Source organism: Dendrobates tinctorius, unplaced genomic scaffold (assembly GCF_039654945.1).
Source record: "Dendrobates tinctorius isolate UK_male_01 unplaced genomic scaffold, ASM3965494v1 ptg000017l, whole genome shotgun sequence".
Taxonomy (NCBI): domain Eukaryota; kingdom Metazoa; phylum Chordata; class Amphibia; order Anura; family Dendrobatidae; genus Dendrobates; species Dendrobates tinctorius.
The window spans coordinates 9655132-9675509 of NW_027361685.1; the positions used below are offsets into that span (position 1 = coordinate 9655132).

The 20378-nt window shown below is 43.7% G+C and overlaps 2 protein-coding genes across 2 annotated transcripts in view; both read right to left on the reverse strand.

The window, feature by feature from the left end:
• LOC141082432 (oocyte zinc finger protein XlCOF8.4-like) overlaps positions 1 to 20378 on the reverse strand; it is a 174185-nt gene that overhangs the window by 61686 nt on the left and 92121 nt on the right. The gene's annotated exons all lie outside the window — the stretch shown is intronic.
• The window catches only part of LOC141082335 (uncharacterized), a 35301-nt gene continuing 32709 nt past the window's right edge, over positions 17787 to 20378 (reverse strand). The window contains exon 7 of the mRNA XM_073566282.1: positions 17787 to 19791. Within this exon, the coding sequence (XP_073422383.1) occupies positions 18386 to 19791 (1406 nt within the window). The 3' untranslated portion in view covers positions 17787 to 18385. The remainder of the gene's footprint in view (positions 19792 to 20378) is intronic.

The following is a 20378-nucleotide window of genomic DNA, read 5'->3' on the forward strand; positions in this document are numbered from 1 at the left end:
TTCAGAATGTGGGAAATGTTTTAATAATAAATCATATTGTGTTCAGCACCAGAGAACTCACACAGGAGAGAAGGCTTTTTCATGTTTAGAATGTGGGAAATTTTTTGCGCAGAAATCAAGTTTTGTTATCCACCAGCGAACTCACACAGGGGAGAAGCCTTTTTCCTGTTCAGAATGTGGGAAATGTTTTAACAAGAAATCAGATTTTGTTAAGCACCAGAGGATCCACACAGGGGAGAAACCTTTTTCATGTTTAGAATGTGGGAAATGTTTTGCACAGAAATCAAATTTTGTTACCCACCAGAGAACTCACACAGGGGAGAAGCCTTTTTCCTGTTCAGAATGTGGGAAATGTTTTAACAATAAATCATATTGTGTTCAGCACCAGAGAATCCACACAGGAGAGAAGCCTTTTTCATGTTTAGAATGTGGGAAATGTTTTGCGCAGAAATCAAATTTTGTTTCCCACCAGAGAACTCACACAAGGGAGAAACCTTTTTCATGTTCAGAATGTGGAAAATGTTTAAGCAATAAATCAGATTGTGATAAGCACCAGAGAAGTCACACAGGGGAGAAGCCTTCTTCCTCTTCAGAATGTGGGAAATATTTTAACCAGAAAGTGCTTCTTGATCGCCATCAGAGCAGTTACGCAGAGGAGAGGCCATTTTCATTTTCTTAATGTGGGAAATATTTTACTTGGAAATCAACTGTTAAAAAACATCAGAGACGTCACATAGGTGAGAAGACTTTTTCATGTTCATAATGCTGGAATAGTTTTAACCAAAATTGAATCTTCTTAAATGGGTTGTCTCTTGTCATTCCTCATGTTTGCTGACAAAAGAATAAAACTCAACCTTATTAATTCCAAATGTAAAACTATACCCATAATTCACTCCCTAAAGATTCGTCGGAAAGTGACTGATATAAAAAACATATATCCCACATCTCAGTATATAGGGTGAGGTGACGTATACACACTCACTCTCCAAGCCTCTCATTTCTACGGGTTTCATCATCCACACCAAAGATGACTCATCAAGAGAATATTTAATATTGGCCTATATTCAAGCGAGACTAAACGAAAAAAAAACTAAAATCATGTATCATGTTATCCGAAACAGTCAGAAAACTAGCCACATATTGGCAGATCCCAGACTTCAAACTATATACTTCGGAAGCTTATAAGCCACTCCAGTGTCAGGAATAGATAGTATGAATTTGAATTTACCAAATGGCTGCAATGAAACAATTTAAACATTTAAAGGGGTGTGAATACTTTCCATACCCGCTATATCAGTAAAAATAACTCCTCTTTATTAGGTAAAGTATAAAAGAATTGCACCATTTTCCGATACCCGTCGCGTCTCCATTTTTCATGATCTTGGGTTGGGTGAGAGCTTATTTTTTGTGTGCCGAGCTGACGTTATTAATGGATACCATTTTGGTGCAGATACGATCTTTTGGTCGTCATTTTTTGCATTTTAATGCAATGTTGCGGCAACCAAAAAAAGTAATCCTGGCATTTTGACATTTTTCTCGTTACGCCATTTAGCGATCGGGTTAATTCTTTTTTATAGTGATAGATCGGGCGATTCTGAACGCGGCTACAACAAATGTGTGTATGTGTGATTTTTTTTTTATTGCTTTATTTTGAAAGTGGCAAAGGGGGGGTAGTTTGAAATTTCATATTTTTTCAAATATTTTTAAAAACATTTCTTTTTCTACTTTTGGCATTGTGAAGACATACAGCATTGTATCTTAATTAACCAGATGACTATCTTTTTAGCAAACAAAGAATAACAGAATGTTATCTGTATGTTGGCTTTAAATTTAAATGTTGATTTCTGGTTGGTCAAGAAAACACTTTTGCTTGTGTAAGTCTGGAATATTGACTTTTATTGTGCGCTTATCCTTGATCACTGGTGATGATTGCTGATATGCTAATTATGCATTGTGTTATGGAGCCAGTTTGTTGACTTCTAAAGCAGAGAGGGAAAAACTATGCAAATAGTTTAAATAATCAAGTAATGCAATAATCTCATCTCCATTCTTATCATTTATGTAAATACTGAATGAGGGAGGACACTTGTTAAGTCTAAAAATAGGTTACATGCATCTGTATAAAGAGACTGAGAGAGAGAAACAGCCAGAGAGATTCTGCCAAGATATCCATACATCTCAAAAGGACAAGAGACAGGACAGCAGCCACACCATCATCACAAGGGACACAGATCTATCATTCTATAGGAAACAACCTAGGGGTTTTCAGCCTTGGTTGGAAGAATACAGATCTGCTCCGTTGACCATTGCTGAACCATGGATACGTTTGGAGAAGCCAGGTTGTGATCCTCGGATCAACCGGCCTTGTACCTTTTATGGACTCAATGGACTGTCATGTTCCTACACTTATTGTTACCTCGTCTCTGTGTGCGTGCCACAGGTAGAGTAGTTGACCCTGGAATATGAAGCCAGGTTGTGATCCTCGGATCAACTGGTCTTGTATGGACTGTCATCTTCCTATGCTTATCATTACCTCTGTGTGTGCGTGCCACAGCTGGGTAGTGACCCTGGAAGATCTGAAGTCACAGCAGCTATTTTCCCGGCGGGTCAGTGGAGGGTGAGACTCTGTAATGTGCCCCATCTTGGGTATTTTCCTGGGACTGTTCTATGTGTTATCTGCCTGTTCTGTGGTACAATAAAGCATTGCCCACACTGTCTTACCCTCACCCTGTGTTGTCTGAGTAGTGTTTTGCCCATGTTAAAAAGAGAGCGGGAGTTCGGCGGGACGATCCCTGATCCATGTGGTTTTGGCTAGTGGGTGGCGCTCATAGCATTCTGGCAGAGGCAAGCATAGAGGTCTGCTGGAGACCTCTGGTTGTCATGCCAACCCATCGGTGACCCATGATCATGTGACGGGTCACCGATGGGCGGGATTTCCGGCGCTTGCTGGAAGTGCACATTAAATGCCGCTGTCAGAGGCTGTTAGGGGAAAATGACGTGTTCAGTACAGCTGACGTGTGCCGGAAAAGATGTGGTCTCACTGCCGGCACACGCATCAAAGGGAGGAAGTACATTTATGCCCGATGTCGGAAAGGGGTTAAAGGGGATTGTTTTTACAGAGACAGAAGTAATCAATCATGTATACGCACAAATAATACAAGAATACACATCTTATAATGCTAAATTGTATATAGTTACCACAAGAAAATATAATTTGTGTAAACCATGTGTGGATATAAAAATTCAGGCAAATGTCAAATGTAGCTCCACCTAGTGGCTGTGTGCAGAAGTGCCATCATAGAGTAACGTATCCTAAGAGAGTGTCACTATCAAGGTGGAGATGAGATAAGTGCACCGTATTTATTGAGTGTAAGATAAATCCATACATAGATATATGTAACCGGATTGTAGATCTATCACTTGATATCAGTGTATAAGGGGAATAGATACTGTGCACTTATAAATGAATAGCTTATATAATGAGAGGACACGGGGTTGTGTCTGGATGAGGAGCTGAGTGGGCGCAGGGAATGCTAGCTCCGTGCCCCAGCAGCAACTAACGGCGTGGGAAACCCGCAATTCCACTCATCACGACCTCAGACGAAGTCCAGGCACTGATGGGGCACATCCCGAGGAGCAGGGGAGCAGCGCCGGGCAGGATAACAGTCTTTGTGCCGGCGCCTGGGAAAATCCAAGATGGCCGCCGCAGCACTCACCATGCAACCAGCGGTGGAGTGGATTGCTCTGGGGGGTCTGGTCTCCTGACATCGGGTCAGACCTCACACCAGAGGGGCATGAGTGCAGCGGAGCAGGCACAGGAGAGATCGGGCAGCTCTTCACCCAAGAGCCTGGAGAAGCAGAGCAACAAAACGCAAGTATATGCACCTGACAAAGGGCACCCCTCCACCCCATCACTGAGGACACACTGAAGTCCCTGCTAGGAGATCTAAAGCAGGCTATACACAGTGACATTACCTCAGCCCTCACTACACTACAGAAAGACATTGGGCACATAGGGGATAGAACAGCCATACTGAGGAGAAGCTGGAGGAATTCTCCACAGCCCACAACGACTTCTTGGACTCTCATTATGAGGCAGATGAGGAGACCACCACCCTAAAATTTTAAGGCTTTATTTTTATCATTTTAAAGAAGCCATTATAAAAGCTGCAGAGGGCGGACCGGAGCTCCCAGAGAGGTTCAAGAGCATCATGGTGTTCACTGATCTATCCACCGTCACCCTGAACAGAAGGCGGGAGATCTCCACAGCCACCAATATCCTACAGGACAACGGGATCATGTACAAGCGGGGCTACCCTGTTAAGCTGATCGTCTCCAAGAATGCAGCCACACAGGTCCTGACTTCCCCCGAGAGGCCATGTATCTTCTGCAGAAGTGGTCGGTGGGGACTATGTGTTCTGTCCCCACATGAGGTGAATGGAGGTGTAGTTGATTGGGGCTGGGAGAGATTCCTACCTTCCGTTTCCTCAATGCAGAGCAGACAGGACCATTGTTGCTGTTTTGCTGTTCATGCGTCCGGAGAGATGATACAAACCAGATATTGTGAAGTCCAGACTTGTTTATTTGGGAATCTGGACATACAGCATATGATTGATAATGCAGTAGGTTCTCCAGAAGTGCAGATGTAGCGACCAAAGTAATATAGCGATGTGTGTGCAGCAAGTTGGTAGCAAGATGATTGAGCAAATTGTGGTAAAAAAACTGATGCCTTTCACAGCCTGGTAAGCATGTCTCTCCCAGGAGAAAATGAAACTAATAATGGCCACCTGCAGGAAGAGAAGGAGTGACCTGACCTGGAAGTGGAAGGCATGTACTAGAATTAATAACCTGCAGTCTGCTATACAGAAAAAGGACAGAAGGTGGCAGCAGACCAAATGCAAAACTGAACACAAAGAATGGTAACATAACACAATCTATATAAGCATATAATCATAACTTTAGATGGAACAGCACACTATGGATGAGGATACCAGCTCCCCGCAGAAGAAGATGCCACCCAACCTGATGAAGGAGTGGACATAGACAAGAGAAGAGAATACAAGACTATTTTTCACCATGGTCTGCGGAGGCACAAGAGGAGTTACAGTTAGTTTTTTTCACAAAATTAAAATTTGTTTTTGTTATTCCCCCATTTTTCCTAATTGTCTAGTGGTGACACATAGATTTTATCTAATCTGTGCATGGTTCTTCACATTTCCAGCATTATTGTAAAAGGTCCATTCAAAAGATCCTTCTATGGAAAGAGGCCCAATCCCTAAAAGCAGATGTATGGTGCGTTCAGGACACCCACCTATATAGCACTGATGCCCATAGACTTCAGAATGGGAACTTCCCAAATGTCTTTCATTGCCAAGCAATTGACAAAAAAGAGGAGTAGTAATCGCGATAAAGAACACCGTCGCCTTTCAGGTAATCACCAGCGTAGTGGACGACGAGGGCAGATACGTCATCCTATTCTGCACTATAAATAACAAGACCTACACAATTGTCTCTATTTACACCCCTAACTCCAGGCAGATTTCATTTCTTAAAGACCACCCTGGCGGTAGTAGCAAAGGTTAAAAAAGGCGCCTTGTTAGTCTGCGGGGACTTTACCATCACCCCCTGTCCTAACATTGATAAATTCGTGCCCCCTCAAAAGAAAGAAAATACCCGATCACTCTCTCAGACCCTCCTAGTGGAAGAACTCTATGATGTCTGGCGGGTTCTACATGCCTCCAGCGGGATTACACCTTCTACTCACACTCCCATAGAGGTGACTCCAGAATTGACCTAATGGTGACAGATAAATGGTTATTACAGGACATCCAAAAGGCCACGATAGGGAACATAACCTGGTTGGACCACGCCCCGGTCTCCGGTCAAATTACAGAGGGACACAACTATCCAACATATTCCCCATGGAGAGTAAATAACTACCTTATCACATCCCATAAAATTAGGCCCCAATTTCAGGAAGCATTATCAGAATATTTCACAATTAATAACACACCTGATGTGTCCGTATCTACAGTATGGTGCGCCCACAAGGCCGACATCCGGGGTAAAATAGCGTCCCAGAATAAAAAAGCAACACTACACCAAATAGAGGAAATTAATCAAAACATAGCGCACTAGAAGAGGCACACAAACGTAGCCCCACAAACACAATCCTCCAAACATTACAGAAACTAAGGTATGAACTATACCAACTGCTCCAACACAAATACGAGCACAATCTACGGAAAAGTAAAGCCAAATATTACTGGCAGGGAAACAAAGCGGGCAAAATTTTAGCCAATAAAATCACAGCCAAAATAACCAAAGATTGTCCCACGTACAGGGCGACCAAAAAATATAATATATAACCCCAAGGAAATCGCTAACACCTTCTCACAATACTATTCCTCCCTCTATAATCTGCAGGAAAATACCGCAATACCACAACCCCCACCCCCAACTAATAAATCAGTTCTTAAAGAGCGTAAAACGTCCTAAAATACCGGAAGACTAATTGCACATGTTGAATCAACCAATATCCCAAAAAGAAATACAGCAAACAATTAAAGGAATGAAAAATAATAAGTCCCCCGGCCCAACGGTCTAACGAGTGAATACTTCAAAATATTCCAAGATATGACATCAATTTTCCAAAATTTTATTCCTGTTTAACTCCCCGAAAAAGATCAATTGATGGCGCATCGTATCCATTGACTGACACCTGAGTATAAGGTTTGCATGGAGGTAGTGATCGTATTGTAAGAACTTCGGGCTGAGATTTCCCCTATCCAGGACTTCATATAGAAGAGGCCATGCCACTTTGTCAAAGGCCTTTTTGGCATCGAGACTCATCAGCATTGCAGGTGGCCTCAATCCATCTTGAGCCAGGACCGTGGCTGTGACCGCTATGCGAATATTTGCCACACTGCTCAGTCCCTGGCTAAATCCTGTTTGAGCCTCACATAGGAGGCCAGGTAGCAGCATCTGCAGTCAGTTCACCAGGATCCTCGCCAAGAGTTTATAGTCGTGGTTGAGGAGTGAGAGTTGGTGATAAGATTGTGGCAATAGTGCGTCTCCTGAAGAAAAATCACATCTGGTCGGAATCACTTTAGGCGTATTAGAACTGTTTTGCATTTAAGGGTGGTGTTAAGGCCCGCCACGTTCCATGGCAAGAACAATAAGTTTGGTGAGGTGTAAATGGTAAAAACACATTTGAAAGGTTAACTCACCAAAACCCTGACTAATGCACTAGCAGGATGCAGCAGACCTCCACTGATAAAGGCTGGGGCAGCACAGGTGCAAACCACTGATGAGAACAGCCAGTAGCCCAATATGGTCTGGCTGCCTAGTGGAAAAAAATGCACAGAAATAGGGATTGCATAGGACATCAGTCACACAGATAAGTGTGGTGCAAAGTGTCTGAACAGCCTATTAATGACGCCCATAGTATTAGCAGGCGGGCTGCTCAGCACTATATATATGCATCACACAGAAAAAACCAAGCCAACATGAAGAGGTCTAGCTGCATCCTGCAAAAATGATAAAAAGTGCAAAAAGATATGGGGTATTAGTTACTATTATGGCCAAAGTAGATTAGCTCACAACCCAACATCAAGGGTCCCCAGATATTGTGAGTCCCTAACACTAAATCTGAACAGCGCACATAAGGAAAAAATTCCCCCAAATTTTTCCACTAGGCAGCCAGACCATATTGGGTTATTGGCTGTTCTCATCAGTGGTTTGCACCTGTGCTGCCCCAGCCTTTATCAATGGAGGTCTGCTGCATCCTGCTAGTGCATTAGTCAGGGTTTTTGTGAGCTAACCTTTCAAATGTGTTTTTTTGGAATTTTTGGGTGTCAGAATATGATGTGTGGGGTATACTTATCCTGGGTCCCAGGGCAAGGTCATTGCGGTGTGTAGTAGTACGGTGTGTCCATCCCATTCGGTCCCAGGAAGCCGCAGGCATGAACAGGTATTAAAGGTGGGTCCCGTATCCATTGGTGTCTGATCTAAGAAGGGGGAAACACAAGAGGATAGAGGTAACAGAGAACAATAAAAAAATAAACATAGTTAACTTTACAAATCGGTGGTGGGAGCTCGCTGGGAATATACCAGGAGAGCCGTGCCACCACCAAAGAGAACACTCTATAGCAGAAACAACAGTCCTCCTAGAGTGAGAAATAACATATAGAGCAGGTTTCATACATCATCCCACTGTGACGTCTCCATGGCGTTGGAATCTTCTGTATGCCATTGTAGGGAGATGGACCGGGCCAATAACATTCCTAATAATACATCCGGTACTACCCCCCCATGGCCAGCTAGGGTTGGTAAATGTTACAATGACATTTCCCAGTGAATGCATTTGTATTGGTTGAAAGCAATGTAAAAGTTGAAAAACGCATCAAAAACGCTGCGTCTGAACATAGCCCAAGTGGCGGAGGAAGATTTTGGTCTGGGGTTAATTATTTTGCCTTATATACAAATCATTAACCTGGAAAGGATGCACCTTAACATATTTCCCAGCAAAATCCATTTTGGTTTCGTTTTTGTACGTTTATTGGTGAACCTGTAAAAATGGCATGAAACTCTGACAACATTGTTTACAACTGTGACTTAGGAGTCAGGAATGCTTCCAGGGGCGATCCCCATGATGTTCCCATGTCATTTGAGCAGTGTTTCTATCATTTTCAGATGTTTTTAGACCTTAAAAGGACCCCCGGGGGGATCGTGGTAAAAATGCTCGGGTCTCCCATAGACTTACATTGGGCTCGTTGTTCTGTCCAAGTACCCGAGTATTCCAATTTGCTCGACCCGAGCAATGAGCACCCGAGCATTTTAGTGCTCGCCCATCACTAGCCATAACCAATGTGGACATATCCAGTTCAATAATGTTGCAATGCCTACCCATAGTAAGGGAGGATAAGATGAACCTACCACGCTCCCCCGACGCACGTTTAGTGTATCAGCTTTCTCAAGAGGAATTGCCATTGGAGTCCTGTCCCATTAGCTATTTATATGATAATCTCATCTGCCAATTACAGTGGAGCATGGTTACTCTTGTCCACGTCATTATGATTTGCTTCTACCCACCACCATCAAAGCGGCATGAATGTCGGGTAAATCAAACCCAGTGACACCATAGACACGCATGAGTCAAATAACAGATGACCTGACAGTCTAGAAAGGCACAGGAGCGCAGGGTGCAGGCGCACATTGGCGGCCATTTTTAAGAATTCAGCTGGAAACAGCCATGTATAAGGACAATGTTCTGGCATAAAAGGCATGGAATCACATCGTAAGAAAAAAACAGACTTGAAGGAATGGGGAGGGAACAGAAAGAAAGCTGTTATCAGGCACCAATCAAAAGGATTATATGCAAATAAAATTGTACAAAGTGCTGAGTGCCAGAGTCTGTGAATAAAAGTTATTAATGTGCACAAACATTATGGTAACGACTTGTGGAAATATTTGCAAATAATATGTAAATGAACAAATACAGACACTGTGTGAAAGGGTCAGGACAAAGGGAGAAATAATGAGAAGAAAAAATTTAAGTATGTGAAAAAGCGAAAATGAATGAAAAATAAGAATAAAATATAAAAAGTGAAAATACAAGTACAAGTGAGTGTATGAAGATGAGATGCAGTAGGTCTGTCAGTTACTGAGCTCAATTCCCTCGATATCCATGGGTGAATGCCATCTGGGCCGGGGGATTTGCCACTGTTCAGTTTGCTCAGACGCTGGCGACCTTCTCTTGTGTTACACTAGCTACAGTAGTGTCCAATATAACAGCAGTCCAGTATGACTAACCCGATTAATCCCTGTTTTTGGTATAAATTAAATTACGTGTCACACAATTTACCAGTTGGTGCAGTAGATTCTAAGAAAACCACCAGACTCCGCATTCGTGATCTGCGGGTTTTTGAGTCTGTGTATTAGAATAATTGAAAGGCGGTGATCACAATAATAGCTGTGTGGAGATCAATCAGTGAGGGCAATCATTCTGTGAAGAGACAGGTGGGAATCCGATGGTCCTTATCTAAGGGTGAGGCCAGGACATGTTGTACATGCATTTCTCCTTGAAACCCTGAGAAATATGGGTCGCTCGAGACATTGTTCAGAAGAACAGAGTACTTTGATTAAAAAGTTGTTTGCAGAAGATAAAACTTATAAAGAAGAGGAGACAATGATTGGCTGTTCAGCTAAAATGATCTCCAATGCTTTACCATGGAAAGCCAAACCAGAGAGACATGGAAGAAAGCAGAAGACGACCATTCAAATGGATGGAAGAATAGCCAGAATGGCAAAGGCTCAGCCAATGATCGGCTCCAGGATGATCACAGACAGTCTCACGCTACCTGTGAGGACTGTGACAGAAGACGCCTGTGTGTAATCTCTTACCAAGAAGTCCCCGCAAAATTCCACTGTTAATAAAACACATGTACGGAAGCGGATACAATTTGCCAAAGAAAATATCAACTGGCCTAAAGAGAAATGGAGAAACATTTCATGGGCTGATGAAAGTGGAATTGTTCTTTTTGGATCCAAGGGCCGCAGACAGGTCGTCAGACATCTCCAAACTCTGCATTCTAGCCTCGGCACACTCTGAAGACAGTGACGCATGGTGGTGCAGGCATCATGATATGGGCATGTGTCTCTTACTATGGTGCCGGACCTATTTACCGCTCACCAGGGATCATGGACCAGTTTGTATATATTACAATACTTGAAGAGGTCACGCTGCCTTACGCTGAAGAGGATATGTCCTTGAAATGAGTGTTTCACCAAGACAACAACCCTAAACACACCAGTAAACGAGCAAAATCTTGGATCCCATCCAACAAAATTGAGGTTATGGAGAGGCCAGCCCTAATCCCGGACCTCAATCCGATAGAACACTTGTGGGGCGACATCAAAAATGCCGTTTCTGAGGCAAAGCCAACAAATGCCAAAAAATTGTGTGGGATGTAGTCCGAGCATCCTGGGCTGGAATAACAGCTGACAGGGGCCAGAAGTTGGTTTACTCTATGCAACATAGTTGTGAAGCCGGTCTAAAAATCTGTGGGTAACAGCTAGTGATGAGCAAATTTGTTTGAAAAATGATTGTCAAACAGAAATTCGACACAAATATGGTGCATTCGGATCTGTGATTAGAAACCCGAGCAAAATTTAAAAAAAATCAAGAAAAATCGGTAACATTCGGTGCAAAGTGCAGGAAAATATTTGTGTTGCCACAAAAATAGTGTGCAGAGCTCAGAGGCGCGGCGTGCTTGTAAGCACAACAGTCAGCCAATCAGGGTGCAGGAAACACAATGTCCTGACACTACGGCTTGTTTCATTGGCTGCTGAAATCACATGTCGCTCTCCATATAAATAGCGGACATCTTGTTTTAGCGCCATTTGTACATTGTAACAGCGCAGAGAGGCTGCTCCTGACGCTGCCACTGTTTACAGCAAGATTTCAGCTATTTAGTTAGGCCGTTGTATATCAGACAGATCGTGTAGCTAGATAGTGTCCAGTGCGGCTGTTACATTTACCTTCCCGCATTTCTTTTTTGGACATTACTGAGGTCCACAGACAAATCCAGCCGTTCACGGCTTCTATTGTCATCCATGCACGAGTATTGCATTCTAATTCACATGTAGCTAGTGATAAAATATTAAACAGCCTGCTGCGTCCCACCTTGTCATTCAGTGCTGTGGTGATAAAAAAAACCTAAGGCACATATAAAAAAAGATTTTTAATTGCAAAAAGTTTGACAGCCCCGCACACATACACACAGCCCCACAGACCACTGCACACAGATACAGCCCCACAGACCACTGCACACAGATACAGCCCCACAGACCACTGCACACAGATACAGCCCCACAGATCACTGCACACAGATACAGCCCCACAGACCACTGCACACAGATACAGCCCCACAGACCACTGCACACAGATACAGCCCCACAGATCACTGCACACAGATACAGTCCCACAGACCACTGCACACAGATACAGCCCAACAGACCACTGCACACAGATACAGCCCCACAGACCACTGCACACAGATACAGCCCCACAGATCACTGCACACAGATACAGCCCCACAGACCACTGCACACAGATACAGCCCCACAGACCACTGCACACAGATACAGCCCCACAGACCACTGCACACAGATACAGCCCCACAGAACACTGCACACAGATACATCCCCACAGAACACTGCACACAGATACAGCCCCACAGACCACTGCACACATACACACAGCCCCACAGACCACTGTACACAGATACAGCCCCACAGACCACTGCACACAGATACAGCCCCACAGACCACTGCACACAGATACAGCCCCACAGACCACTGCACACAGATACAGTCCCACAGACCACTGCACACAGATACAGCCCCACAGACCACTGCACACAGATACAGCCCAACAGACCACTGCACACAGATACAGCCCCACAGACCACTGCACACAGATACAGCCCCACAGACCACTGCACACAGATACAGCCCCACAGATCACTGCACACAGATACAGCCCCACAGACCACTGCACACAGATACAGCCCCACAGACCACTGCACACAGATACAGCCCCACAGATCACTGCACACAGATACAGTCCCACAGACCACTGCACACAGATACAGCCCAACAGACCACTGCACACAGATACAGCCCCACAGACCACTGCACACAGATACAGCCCCACAGACCACTGCACACAGATACAGCCCCACAGATCACTGCACACAGATACAGCCCCACAGACCACTGCACACAGATACAGCCCCACAGACCACTGCACACAGATACAGCCCCACAGACCACTGCACACAGATACAGCCCCACAGACCACTGCACACAGATACAGCCCCACAGAACACTGCACACAGATACATCCCCACAGACCACTGCACACAGATACAGCCCCACAGACCACTGCACACATACACACAGCCCCACAGACCACTGTACACAGATACAGCCCCACAGACCACTGCACACAGATACAGCCCCACAGACCACTGCACACAGATACAGCCCCACAGACCACTGCACACAGATACAGTCCCACAGACCACTGCACACAGATACAGCCCCACAGACCACTGCACACAGATACAGCCCAACAGACCACTGCACACAGATACAGCCCCACAGACCACTGCACACAGATACAGCCCCACAGACCACTGCACACATACACACAGCCCCACAGACCACTGCACACAGATACAGCCCCACAGACCACTGCACACAGATACAGTCCCACAGACCACTGCACACAGATACAGCCCCACAGACCACTGCACACAGATACAGCCCCACAGACCACTGCACACAGATACAGCCCCACAGACCGCCGCACACAGATACAGCCCCACAGACCACTGCACAGATACAGCCCCACAGACCACTGCACACAGATACAGCCCCTCAGACCACTGCACACAGATACAGCCCCACAGACCACTGCACACAGATACAGCCCCACAGACCACCTCCGTCACACACATTCTCTGCCCATTAGACTTACATTGGACTCGCTACGAGTACCCGAGTATCAGGAGCTACTCACTAATCCCTATCACTGACCTGTGTGAATACCTCTCTAAGGTTGATGTCTGCATTCCTGGGTGAATGTGGACACCTCTGTCAGCAATGCCTGCATTTATGGGTAAGTAGTGACCTGCTGTAATTAAAATCACCACCTGGTGGAGGGCGGAGTGCTCGGTCAGTAAGCTAATATACGAGACAAAAAAAACTGACTGGCACATCCAGACTAGTGTGAATAGGTGTATACCAAGAGGAGCTACCCCACTTATACAATATACAAAGAAAGGTTGCACTCTATCATGCTTAAGCATGTCAATGTGGAATATGTGAAATTTGACATATTCCACATTGACATGCTTTAGCATGATAGAGTGCAACCTTTCTTTGTATACTTTGCCTGCTCCAGTCACGCAAGTTGTGTGCTCATTTCTGCCATTCGCACCCCTCTCATCGACTTGCATTGATACACGGTGGAATTCCACCCTGCACATGTTGCGGCGACTGCGGCAGCAGCAACAAGCCCTGACGCAGTATGTCATGTCGTATAGCCTGGGCCAACACAGTATGCAGATGGCGCATGTCACATTTACAGAGTGCACACAGATTAAGGACCTCTGCACCCTTCTGCACAGTTTTGAAATGGCTACTAAGATGGTTATCACTGATGCCACCATCATCAGCATCACTATTCTGGTCATCTATATGCTGGAGTAGACTGAATAGCCAGCGGGAAGAGATGGTGGTCCCAGAAGAGGAGGAAGCAGAGGAGGATGCAGAAGGGATAATATTGTCTTTAAGTTCAAGACTGTCACCACACAGGTGGGTGCCAAGGGAGGGTGGATTACTGTGTTCGATGAAGGCTGGTGATAACAGACAAGCTGTTATTGAAGGGGCAAGATCCAAGGAACAAATGGAGGAGAAAGAGGTGATGGGCGAGTAACTGTCTGTTGTTCGTGGTTGGAGGGATGGGATGGAGGAAATGAGCCTCATTGTTACCCAGCCACCAACACAGCATGGGCTTGGACCTCATGGTAGAGCCCGACATATGAGCGCCTTCTTGCTGCACTATATGCAACATGATCCCCGTATAGTTATGATTAGGAATAATGCTGACTGCTGGGTTGCCACTTTATTAGACGTTATAAAACCAAATTTTGCCAGATGGTTCGCACCCTAGAAAGGGAACAGCGAATGCTGGAGTATTGAAACACGCTTTTACACAACCTTAGGAGAGCTTTTCCCCAAGACAGCAGTGAATCACACCGTTCGCATCGCAGCTGTAGACTTCCAACCTCCGGACCGTCAATTCTTCAACGCCAAAACATTAGCAGCAGCAGCAGTGAAAGTAGAAGAAGCAATTTCTGTGAGTCCTTTGACACTTTTTTAGGCCAACGCATAACGTGGGTTACTTGCTTATGTATTTTACCCAAAATATTAACTAAGACCTCTCATATTTTTTATGTGTTTCTTGCACTTTATTTTTCAGGGTGCAGTTGGGCCCATTCGGTCTTGTAAACTGTGGTGTCTGTTCACATTGGATGCATTTGGATGGCGCTAGGCAGCCCGCCTGATCTAATAGTATGGGCGTAACTAATAGGCTGTTGGCCTGGATGATGTGCATTCCCATTGTGTGAACAGCGGAGCATACAAGTCTTCATTGTGCATTAATATACCAAGCATCCGCCCCTCCATACATTGGTGGGTTGTGAGCGGTTGTCTCATCGGTATTCTTGCACCTGTGTTGCCCCCATCCTAACTATATGGGCCCACTCTCCCCGATAGTGCATTTGTTTGGAGGTCTGGGCAGGTCAGCATCTCTGCTTTTAGATGTGGTTTTGAACATTTGACTGAATTTTTATATCTACACGATTTACACAAATTATATTTTCTTGTCTTAACTCTTTACTATTTAACATTAGAAGCTGTGTATTTCTGTAATTATTTGTATGTATACATGATTGATTACCACTTCTGTCTCTGTAAAAACAATCCCCTTTAACCCCTTTCTGACATTGGGTGTAAATGTACGCTGATGTCAGACTCCCTCCTTTTGATGTGGGCTCCGGCGCTGAGCCCACATCTTTTCTCGCACATGATGGGCCAGAAACCCCGCACTTCAGTGACCCTGTCACGTGATCGCGGGTCACCGATGGGTTGGTATGACAACCAGAGGTCTCCAGCAGACCTCTATGGTTGTCACTGCCGGATCCTATGAGCGCTGCCCAGTGGTTGGCGCTCATAGCAAGTGAGCAACTCTGCTACATACAGGTGATCTGATCATTGCTTGTATGTAGCAGAGCTGATCGGGTTATAGCAGCTTCTAACCTCCCATTGAGACTATTGAAGCATGCCTGTGAAGACATGGGGTGGTCAGCGCGCACCCCGGTCCGCTGGCCGAAACGACATGGATCAGAGGTCCTCCCACCGAACGCAGGCTCTCCCTTTAACATGGGCATAACGCTACTCAGACAACACACAGTGAGGGTAAAACAGTGTGGGCAATGCTTTATTGTACCACAAAACAGGCAGAAAACACATAGAACAGTCCCAGCAAAATACCCAGCAGAGTGCACATTACTTAGTCTCACACTTCCACTGATTCGCTCTCAGGGTCGCTACCCCACCTGTGGCACGCACAGAGATGAGGTAACGACAAGCGTAGGAAGATGACAATCCATTCAGTCATAGAATCATAGAATCATAGAGTTGGAAGGGACCTCCTGGGCCATCTGGTCCAACCCCCTGCTCAAAGCAGGATTCGCTAAATCATCCCAGTCAGATGTCTGTCCAGCCTCTGTTTGAAGACTTCCATTGAAGGAGAACTCACAACTTCTCGTGGCAGCCTGTTCCACTCATTGATCACTCTGTCATAAAGTTTTTTCTAATATCTAATCTGTGTCTCCTCCCATTCAGTTTCATCCCATTGCTTCTAGTCTTTCCTTGTGCAAATGAGAATAAAGTTGATCCTTCTACAATGTGACAGCCCTTTAGATATTTGTAGACAGCTATTAAGTCTCCTCTCAGTCTTCTCTTTTGCAAACTAAACATTCCCAAATCCTGCAACCTTTCCTCATAAGACAGGGTTTGCAGACCGGTCACCATTCTGGTCGCTCTTTTCTGAACTTGCTCCAGTTTGTTGATGTCTGTTTTAAAATGTAGTGCCCAAAACTGGACACAATATTCCAGATGAGGTCTGACCAAAGAGGAGTAGAGGGCAATAATGACTTCACGTGATCTAGACTGTATGCTTCAGTTAATACATCCTAGAATTGCATTTGCCTTTTTTGCTGCTGCATCACACTGTTGACTCATATTCAGTCTGTGATCTATTAGTATACCCAAGTCTTTTTCACATGTGCTGTTGCTTAGCCCTATTCCTCCCATTCTGTATATGCTTTTTTCATTTTTATTGCCCAGATGTAGTACTTTGCATTTCTCCCTGTTAAAAACCATTCTGTTAGTTGCTGCCCACTTCTCCAGTTTATTTATATCTTTTTGAATCCTCTCTCTCTCTTCTCTAGTATTAGCTATCCCTCCTAGCTTTGTGTCATCAGCAAATTTAATCAGTTTACCCTCAATTCCTTCATCTAAATCATTGATAAAGATGTTAAACAATACAGGGCCCAGGCAGAGCCCTGTGGTACCCCACTTGAGACATTCTTCCAACTGGATGTGCAGCCACTTACGACCACCAAGGTAAAAGGCCAGTTGATCCGAGGATCACAACCTGGCTTCTCCAAACGTATCCATGGTTCAACGATAGTCAATGGAGCAGATCTGTATTCTTCCAACCGAGGATGAAAACCCCTAGGTTGTTTCCTACCGAATGATAGATCTGAGTCCCTCGTGATGTAAAAACTATACGAAGTATATAGTTTTAAGTCTGGGGTCTGCCGATATGTGGCTAGTTTTCTGTTTCAGATAACATGATTTTAATTTTTTTTTTGTCCGGTCTCGCTTGAATATATGTCAATATTAAATAGTCACCTGATGACGCCTTTGGTGAGGACAATGAAAGCAGTAGAAATAAGAGGCTTGGAGAGTGAATGTGTTTACATCACCTCATCCTATATACTGAATTGTGGGGTATATGTTTTTTTTCTATTAGTCACCTTCTGACTAACATTCAGGGGGTGAATTAAGGGTATAGTTTTCCATTTGGAATTAATAAAGTTTAGTTTTATCCTTTTTTCAGCATACATGAGGAATGACAAGAGACAACCCATTTAAGAAAATTTAATTTTGGTTAAAACTATTCCAACATTATGAACATAAAAAAGGCTTCTCCCCTATGTGACGTTTCTGATGTTTATTAACAGCTGATTTCCAAGTAAAATATTGACTACATTAAGAAAATGAAAAAGGCTTCTCCCCTGTGTAACTGATCTGATGTCTAACAAGAAGCGCTTTCCATTCAAAATATTTCCCACATTCTGAACAGGAAAAAGGCTTCTCCCCTGTGTAAGTTCTCTGTTGAGGTGGCTCAGTGTTAGTCCCTGGGTTCAACTCCCATCAAGGACAACATCTGCAAGGAGTTTGTATGTTCTCCCCATGTTTGCGTGGGTTTCGTCCCACATTCCAAAGACATACTGTTAGGGAATTTAATTTGAGCCCCATTGGGGACAGTGATGATAATGTGTGCAAACTGTAAAGGGCTGCAGAATAGGTTAGCGCTATATAAAAAGAAAGATTATTATTAGTAGTAAGATTCCATTTCTGTTAATACATTTCCCACATTATGAACAGGAAAAATGGCTTCTCTGATGTGATCAAGATTTATTTTCCATTAAACATAAAGGAAGTTTCTCCCCTCTGTGAGTTATTTGGGGTGGAACAAGACTCCCTTTCTGGTTAAAAATTGTTCAACATTCTGAACATGAAAAAGGCTTCTCCCCTGGTGAGTTCTCTGGTGCCTAACACAATCTGATTTAGTGCAAAAACATTTCCCACATTCTGAACATGAAAAAGGCTTCTCCCCTGTGTGAGTTTTATGGTGATTAACCAAATCTGATTTCTGGTTAAAACATTTCCCACATTCTGAACAGGAAAAAGGCTTCTCCCTTGTGTGAGTTTTATGGTGATTAACCAATTGTGATTTCCAGTTAAAACATTTCCCACATTCTGAACAGGAAAAAGGCTTCTCCCCTGTGTGAGTTCTCTGGTGTCTAACAAAATGTGATTTAAGTGCAAAACATTTCCCACATTCTGAACAGTAAAAAGGCTTCTCCCCTGTGTGAGTTCTATGGTGATTAACCAAATCTGATTTCTGGATAAAACATTTCCCACATTCTGAACAGGAAAAAGGCTTCTCCCCTGTGTGAGTTCTATAGTGAGTAATCAGATCTGATTTCTGGTTAAAACATTTCCCACATTCTGAACAGGAAAAAGGCTTCTCCCCTGTGTGAGTTCTCTGGTGTCTAACAAAATGTGATTTAAGTGCAAAACATTTCCCACATTCTGAACAGGAAAAAAGCTTCTCCCCTGTGTGAGTTCTATGGTGATTAACCAAATCTGATTTCTGGATAAAACATTTCCCACATTCTGAACAGGAAAAAGGCTTCTCCCCTGTGTGAGTTCTATGGTGATTAATCAGATCTGATTTCCGGTTAAAACATTTTCCACATTCTGAACAGGAAAAAGGCTTCTCCCCTGTGTGAGTTCTCTGATGAGTAACAAAATGTGATTTCTGTATAAAACATTTCCCACATTCTGAACAGGAAAAAGGCTTCTCCCCTGTGTGAGTTCTATGGTGATTAACCAAATCTGATTTCAGTGTAAAACATTTCCCACATTCTGAACAGGAAAAAGGCTTCTCCCCTGTGTGAGTTCTATGGTGATTAACCAAATTTGATTTCAGTGTAAAACATTTCCTACATTCTGAACAGGAAAAAGGCTTCTCCCCTGTGTGAGTTCTATGGTGATTAACCAAATCTGATTTCCATGTAAAACATTTCCCACATTCTGAACATGAGAATGACTTTTTTGCTTTAGGAGCGGTTTGTTTTTTAATGCCTCTTTTGTGACATTGCTTTCCCTTATTACTCAGTAATGAATCAGAATATGGGACCTGTTTCATAGGATCAGATGACAGATCTTTGCTGTGAATGGATGATGATATATCTGGAGTAATGGCATTCACTTCAGTTGTATCTTGTAGGAGCTCAAGATCATCAGATTTAAAAATTGAAGATGTCAACTGTCCCTCTGATCTCCTGGTACAGTCATCTGCTAAGATAAAAAAACAATTATTTATTAATAAAATATCCTTTAGTTTCATATTTTTGAACATTTCTACTTAAACTGTCCATAAAAATGGCAAGCTATGTAAAAAACTTTAATTATTTACCAAGACATTGACTGTTCACAGTCTAATAGAAAACCTTGTTGGATGAACCAGTAGTGTGTGGTGTTCAACTGTTTGTATTCGATAATTGGGAGGCAGAATGAACAAAGAAACGAATCAATGTTATGTAGACGAAAATAATACCAATTCTCATCTCACAAAAAACAAGTCCCCACTCAGGTCCATCATCTGTCAATGGAAAAACAGAGGTTCCCACACTATTAGTGGCTCAAAGGCTGTTGAAAAGCAACAAGGTTTCTATAAACCAATCCAGCAAAATCCACTCTCACTTCGGAGTCTTGCAGTGTGCGCAAACAACATCTAGGATCCCTGTAATTAGCAATATTATAGTGAGAAGAATCCACTTAATTTTTGGTGTGTGTCTCCTGGAGCACAATCTGGGCACTATGTTCTGGGTAAGAAAATGGCAAATGTGTAATTTTCACTCCAACATCCACTGCATGTTAAT